Source organism: Mchenga conophoros, linkage group LG18, assembly GCF_057382185.1.
Source record: "Mchenga conophoros isolate Kocher_MC1m ecotype Shallow Benthic linkage group LG18, M_conophoros_male_GT1.1, whole genome shotgun sequence".
NCBI classification, from domain to species: domain Eukaryota; kingdom Metazoa; phylum Chordata; class Actinopteri; order Cichliformes; family Cichlidae; genus Mchenga; species Mchenga conophoros.
This window is the reverse complement of record NC_140543.1, coordinates 22043609-22050587: the sequence shown is the minus strand read 5'-3', so window position 1 is coordinate 22050587 and position 6979 is coordinate 22043609. Positions and strand designations below refer to the sequence as shown.

The 6979-nt window shown below is 44.8% G+C and overlaps 1 protein-coding gene across 4 annotated transcripts in view; it reads right to left on the bottom strand.

The window, feature by feature from the left end:
* Window positions 1–1507: 1507 nt before the first annotated feature.
* camsap2b (calmodulin regulated spectrin-associated protein family, member 2b) overlaps window positions 1508–6979 on the bottom strand; it is a 34693-nt gene continuing 29221 nt past the window's right edge. For 2 of the 4 annotated variants that reach the window (XM_085254741.1, XM_085254742.1), the window contains 8 exons: window positions 6281–6974; window positions 5549–5685; window positions 5246–5460; window positions 5062–5158; window positions 4679–4744; window positions 3918–4033; window positions 3696–3814; window positions 1508–3590 (listed from right to left, as the gene is read on the bottom strand). In XM_085254741.1, the coding sequence (XP_085110867.1) occupies window positions 3294–3590; window positions 3696–3814; window positions 3918–4033; window positions 4679–4744; window positions 5062–5158; window positions 5246–5460; window positions 5549–5685; window positions 6281–6974 (1741 nt within the window). In that variant the 3' untranslated portion in view covers window positions 1508–3293. The remainder of the gene's footprint in view (window positions 3591–3695; window positions 3815–3917; window positions 4034–4678; window positions 4745–5061; window positions 5159–5245; window positions 5461–5548; window positions 5686–6280; window positions 6975–6979) is intronic. The other 2 variants (XM_085254743.1, XM_085254744.1) reach the window with 1 other exon arrangement.

Sequence of the window (6979 nt, the reverse complement as noted above, 5' to 3'; positions counted from 1 at the left end):
AAAGCCAAAAAACCACAAATCACATAATTAAAAAACGTAATAGTCGTAGGAACAAATGAGAATTTAAATCGATTTTTTTCTGCACCGAGGGAAAAAATGCCTCCTCCCTGAAGATAACAGCTGATACTCTGAAACAAAGGATGTGTGCCATCACCCCAAATCCTTTCTGCCTTAAGGGTCACCCTCCCTCTGTACATGAGGTCAGGATCATTTAACTTCAGTACCTGCCACTTTGCTACACAATTTAACTATATGCTCCAACCTCTTCTCCAACTTATCTAAAATCAGTAACTATTTCCTTCATTTTAAACACATTAAATGTTTAGAAGGGACTGTCCACACCATGCTTGAGATTCATCTACAACTGGGTCACGATCTGCATCATGAAGCAGAGAGATGACCACTGAGTCGTCTGCAAATTTGATTATATGTCAGTCCTGATCGAGGTTCTGACTCTCATTTGTATAAAGAATAAATAAAAGTGGAGACACGAACCTTAGGGGAACCGGTGGAAGGTAAAGTACATCTGATATTGTTGACTTTCACTTTCTGAGGTCTATCTGTTAAAAAGCCTCACTGATTCAGATTCCAGGTAAGTTCACAAACATAAAGGTTGAAGAAGAAGAAGACTGATTCCACGTTTTACTGTATATAATTACTATTAATTCTCTGTATTGTACCTTTAATGTATGTTGGCCTGTTTGTCCTGCAAGATTGGTCGGTCTTCTTCTTTCTTTTATTGCATGCTGTAAATACAAAGTCCATCCAAATATTGCAGGAAGGCCCTGCATCAAGACAGGTATACTTCAGAGATATCGATCTATCCAGTTAGGAAGCATAAACCATTATGAATCTGCTGTGAATTGTGAATTTCACCTGCTTTGGTGCAAATGAAAGTTATAACAAGACATCCCCCAAAAAGAGAATGGATTTGCAGGTGCTGGCCACAGATATTTCCTTTTCTCTTTATCTATCCTGAAGGATTTTTCTCTACTTTTGCTTTTTGATAGTTTCCATGCTACTGCTGGCTAAGATAATAAATGCAGCTTATTCAGCTCCTCAAAGATGCAGGAGAAACCATGAGGTGGACCATTACACACAGGGAGAGTGGACAGGGCCATATAAGGGCATCAACAGCGCAGCAGTACTAGAATGAGTACTTCGTGCAGACTAGTCGTGCATGTTTCTGAGCAAAATGTCAGAAACATTAGCTTTGAGGGCTCAACATCCTTTAGTGAGACCTGTGCTCAAAGCCCAGAACAATGAAGCTGAATTGGGATTTGCCCAAGCGTACCAGAGTTAGCGGGTCCACCAGTACTACCGAATTCTTTGCACAAACTAGAGCAAAACAATTGGCTGCCAATGGATTTTGTTTTGTTTTCAAAGCAGTGCATTCTTTTTCAAATGACCCCAAACTGCGCTATACTGCCAAACATACTTCCTAGTCTGCCTTCACACACATATGAACCCACAGCACTTTCATCATTATCACACTGTGGACAAGAGCATTTTTACAGCTCTTACTTTACTTAAGTCGTCACAAAGACAAGCACAGATAGTTTATTTAAAAAAGCACATTTTATGACACAGACATGTAATGAGACACCATACGTATTATTGATAGCTGGCATTTAATAAAGCTCAAAGGAATAGAAAAAACAATAACAACCACAAAAAAAAAAAAGAGATCCATGAACAGTTGAGCATAGTTTGTTAATTGAAAAGAAAATGAGTTCAGAGTTGGAAAAAAAAAATACTATGGTTTTCTCTGTATACTTGCTGGGTTTTATACAATACCACACTAAAGCCTGTGTGAGACTTTACGCACTCTCAGCTACACTTTGCATTCAGCACACTTCCTTCAACATCTGCACTGCTTCCATTAGTACACACTTCCATCAGTTAAATGTTGTTACAAAAAATACTTCTATATGCCAAAATATATCTGTACAGTGTAAACACATACTGAAGGAACGTATGATTTTAAAAAAGAAAATGTAACAGTAACGTAAAAGAAATGTAATAAGCATGTCCTGAAGAGGGAACATCTTCGATTAGACTCGACAACAGTGGACGGGGTCCTCAAGTGCTATTTACAACTGTGGACGACCTCGAGGGCGATCACGCTCTTTAACAGTTTATCCACATTAAAGTGACATTTGTAGTGTTTGTTAGATCCAAATGCAACATGGTCAACGGCGAGCATTCGAAATCACTCTTAAATTGCACAGACTGATGACACAGTGTGGGATGTCCGTCTAATCTAATACTCACGATAGTCTCGTCAGCGACGCTGCTGAGCGGTCACACTTTTTGCATCTGTAGCACAACAAAAGGCCCCCGAACGACAACATACCGACACGCACGTGATAAATTATAAAAGCTACTCAAAAAGCTACCACAAGCTGACTTGTTCATCTTTAATGGAACTGCCATTATATACAAACTAATTTAACTTATACAGGTACAGCATATTATGTTTCTCTGAATAAAATCTAAGACGCCTTTTTTTAAAAATCATCTTCAAAGCATCGAAATCGCACTGAAATAAATTAAGAGCCTATTGCAGGTGCTTTCCAGAACAGTTTGATGGTACTGCACATGCTCGATAATCTCATCATTTTATTCGGAAAGTAAGTGCAATCACCAGCTGAGGTATTTTGAACCCTCACTCTTCATGGCACTTCACTATACACACACACACACGCTCATTCGAACACACACAGACACTAAATTTAACCGTCTAGAAGTTTTTCAGTCACGTGTACAAAAAACAAACAAACAAAAAAAATTACATGCCTCTGATCAAAGATGGGGAGGCGGAGGGGGGGGGGTAAGCTGATCCCTCATCTGTGCCGCAACAGGCGGTGACAAAATAACGTTAACACTCACGGTGTGTTCGTCTGACACAAAACAAGCATAAGGCCACACATGATCAACTCAGAGAAACCAAACGGCCTCTTTCAGAGGCGTGACATTCAGTGCTTCAGTGGTTCAACTAGATAAGGCATTGGTTCGCCTCTTAATATTTTATTCCATCTCTCTCTTTGTTTTGGCACATGAGAACATTGATGCACGTGCTGACGAGTACACACTTGGGGCTCGTTTGAAGCTGTCCAAATGGTTACAGCCAGCTCTGATTTTGTGAAAGTAAATCTGAGGCCCACCCGTGTTCTTACATTCCAGTTGTGATTTCTAAAAGTGGGAATGTCAATAAAAGAGCAAAATCCGCAAAGTCCTGTGTTTTTGCTCCGACGGAGCACATCCAGATGCTGCCCAACCCAATCTGGGCACTACTTGGGGTGTTTTTTGGGCGTGCCCTGTTTCTTGGTCTGCCACAGATGGCTGGCGATGGTAATGGCATCCACGCTGGCGGACATAGTTTTGGCAGGGATCTTGCTGAACTGCTTCCTATCGGAGTTGTACTTGTACAGAGCTTCGATCATCTTTGTTGTAATATTTTTCGGGCCGATGCCGGCCAGTTTGGTGATCTCCTCGGTTTCAGGGCAGTAGGTGTAAACGGACCGGAACTGGCAGCCGGCATCGCGAAACAACACCAGGAAGTTGTTGGCTTCAGATTTCTCCATTTCCTATGGTGGCAAATTAAAAGAAAAACAAAAAAACATCTCATTACGGTTTGTTACGCTCTTTTTAGTCAGGAAAAATATATTTATACACACAGATACAAAACATACATCAAGTATCTTGTTTTTCTGCCCTTCATTGACTTTGCCAGCCAGGCAGCAGTGAGCCAGGGCGTTCTGGATGATGTGCTTGTTGGACTTGGCACTGGGCTCCTTATAAAGTTTAGGTCCTGTGGGAACAACGCACAAGCGTGAGACTGCAGACAAAAAAAAATCCTTCATTGTTCAGCAGCTATGCAAATGTAAACAAACTATCTAAACTCCTGTGTCTACCTGTGTACTCAGTGTTGGAGGGGGTGGAGGAGGTGGTGGAGTCGTTTTCCCAGTCCTTCTCTCCGTTACGGCTGCCGGCCGAAGGACAAGAAGAAAAGCCTTCCGCGGAGTCTGGCCTGGAGGTGATCGCAACACAAACCAACAAATGACACACGCAAACATAACCACCACGAAGACGACAGACGAGCGTGGACACGTTACCGACACGTACGCCAACAAAATGCACACACACACAGACATGCACACACACAGATGTGGCAAAATAAGGTCAGACGCCGTGACACAGATCTCCAAGCCCTGCCTGTTGTCCCGCATTACATCATCGTACTGTCATAGTCAGATGAAACGGAGCAGCGAGGGGCAGAAACGGCACGTTCATCCAAGCAAAAGCAAAGTCTCGGTGCTGTCTTTATAGGTGCTGCGAGGGATGAGCTCAAGTACTTATGAAGGAACGAGCAAATACACTGGTGAAGCAGAGAGCAGCCAGCAGAGAGGAGAGAGCAAACAACAGCCTGAGAGCAGCACTGCACAGGACGGGAAGATGGGAAAAGAAAAAAAAAACAAGAAAGGTGGAAACAGCTCAGCCACGCGAGTCTCGGGAAACTTATTGCAGAAGCAGCTATTCAGTGTCGACACATCCATCTGCTTTTATGCGTTTGCCAATGAAATGAGGTTTATACAGTAAATCAACACAGAATCACATCTACTTCAGTTTAATGCACTCGCTCTGCTGAGGCGCTCCTCGTCGCAGGGTTACTAACCTTCCCTTTCTTTCTTTGGGAGAGCTTAAATAAAACGGGATATTGGCAGAAGCTAGTTTGTGGCCTCTGAGGGAAGCATGCAAAACAGAGGGAGAAAAGAAGAGAGGGACAAGAGAGAATCAAGATGCAGACTGCAGATCCTCACAGGGAGAAACGAAAAAAAGAAACATTTCCTCGAATTAAAATCACAGCTGGAAGGTCACAATTGGGAGGACACGAACCCACAATCCAAGTAATAAACTGCTTTTGAAATTAAGAGTTTTATTCTTTATTCCTGGGCTGGTTTCATTGACATGGACAGGTGTTGATAGATGTTTGCGTTCCTTCTCCTGGATCTTTTTGGGTCCAAAATGTGATCGTCAGGCAGACAGGCTGCGCCTTACCTGTTATTCTTCCTGTTATCTGCATCTCTGTCATTGTTGGCCAGATTGAGAGATGCCAGAGAAACGCTGGACACCGAGAAGCCTCGAGGACGCACACCTGCGCAACGACAGCAGACAGGTGCGGTTTTACCACGCGTCACAAAGTTCGGGTGCGTTTGCTCGCTGGGTTTGTCGCGTTGCTCACCTGTTGCTCTCGCGGGAGGAGTCGACGACTCCATGACGTCTCTGTGGATGGACTTGGGCCGCGGCTTTTTCTTGAGACTTCCAGATCGAGGCTTGATGACCTCGTCCATGTCCTCCATCAGTTTGAGCTGCTTCCTCCTCAGATACTCATTCTTGATGTATTCCCTCCTCGCCCTCTCGTCGTCCTTCTTCTGCTGTTCTTCCTCCGCTTTCAACCTAAAGAAGGAAACCAAGAGACAAGTAGGTAAATGCAAACTGTAGTTGGACGCTGAACACAGGCAGAAAGTCAGAAAGACAGACGGACCGTGCAGCTTCCCTCTTCTGCTCCTGGTCCAGCTCCTGCTGTTGTTTCCTCTCCTGAGCTTCCTTCTCTCTCTGCAGCCTCTTCTCCAGCAGAGCTGCTTTCTTGGCCGCCATGTCCTCTTCCCCTTTCACATCATCCTGGTGTTTCATGGACAGAAACACACAGATGTATAACAGACCTCCAATTATAAGCACAAGAAATGAAAGCTGGGTGAAGAAAGTGTGATTTGTGCAAATCAAGTGTGAAACTCAGGATCAAAGGTAAGAAAACTGACTCTTTGTAAGGATGGCAGCTCTGATGTTGGTACATTATCAGAGTGTACTGGACTAACGCGAGTTTGTGTTCTGGCCCGTTATTCTCGGCCCTCATTCGCCCGTGGTGTATTGTCTCTGATCAGCTCATGGCTCAACAGGCTCATCACCGCACATGCTGTTCCAGACTCACACAGTGTGAAACTCTTCCTTCACCATCAGGGCATGCAGTCTGTGTTATTAATGAGAAGTTGGTGAGCCGTGCACCAATTACCATTACAGTTGAGGGAAGAGAGTAAAAAATGTGGGGTGAATACTGAACAGCCCCGTTTCATGGCAGGTACTACTTACACATCTCGACTAGCGGTTATGCTGATGTTAGAAATGTTAGGCCATGTTTAAATCACCATCATTTGTAAAAGCTAAAAAACAAAAATCTGGAGGTTTGTTTTGAGCTAAAAAATTTGATGCTGAAACTCACCGTGAAAAAGAAGCCACAGCACATCTTTTGGTCTTCTCCTGTTTCTCCCTCTCCTGCCATCTCCTGACCTTGGCTCTCTGGAGGCTTCAGGTTCGACTGAGGCACCTCCACCACGTCTTTCCGATCCTCTGGGTCTCCTCTGACCCGGCTGTCTGTCGTCCCTTGGATCTCCGACACCGGCTGAGAGAGCACCTGTGATGTTTTCGATTGTTTGGATTCTCCCTTCAACTCCGTCTTCTTCTCCCGTCGCTCATCGTCCTTTTCTTTGGCTACTTCTTTAGTAGGAGGCGTGTCAGCACTCGCCTTTACCACGGCTTGCTTTTCGTTGTTAGTGTTTTCTTTGTTGTCCTTGGTGTGTGCGTGCTTGCTTTCCCCAGAACCCTCATCGTGGCCCAAGTAAGCAAAAGAACTGATCTGTGTTTGGCTGGGGGTGAAACGCCTCAGTCTGGGCAGGCTGTCCACGGAAGTGGGTGTGTTGAGCATTCGGCTAAAGGGCGTGACCTTCAAATCATTTGGACGCGGCGTCCGAGGGGTTCTGGCGTGGAAGGAGGCCGGTCGTCGTTTGATGCCGGCAGGGGAGCGATTGGGTGCGTGTGGAGAACCAGAGGAGGACAGGATCGGCGATAAGGAACCCACCGAGCCTCTCCCTGATCCCCGGCCTGTTACACTGCTGCTACGCAACTCACGGAGCTGCCTGAG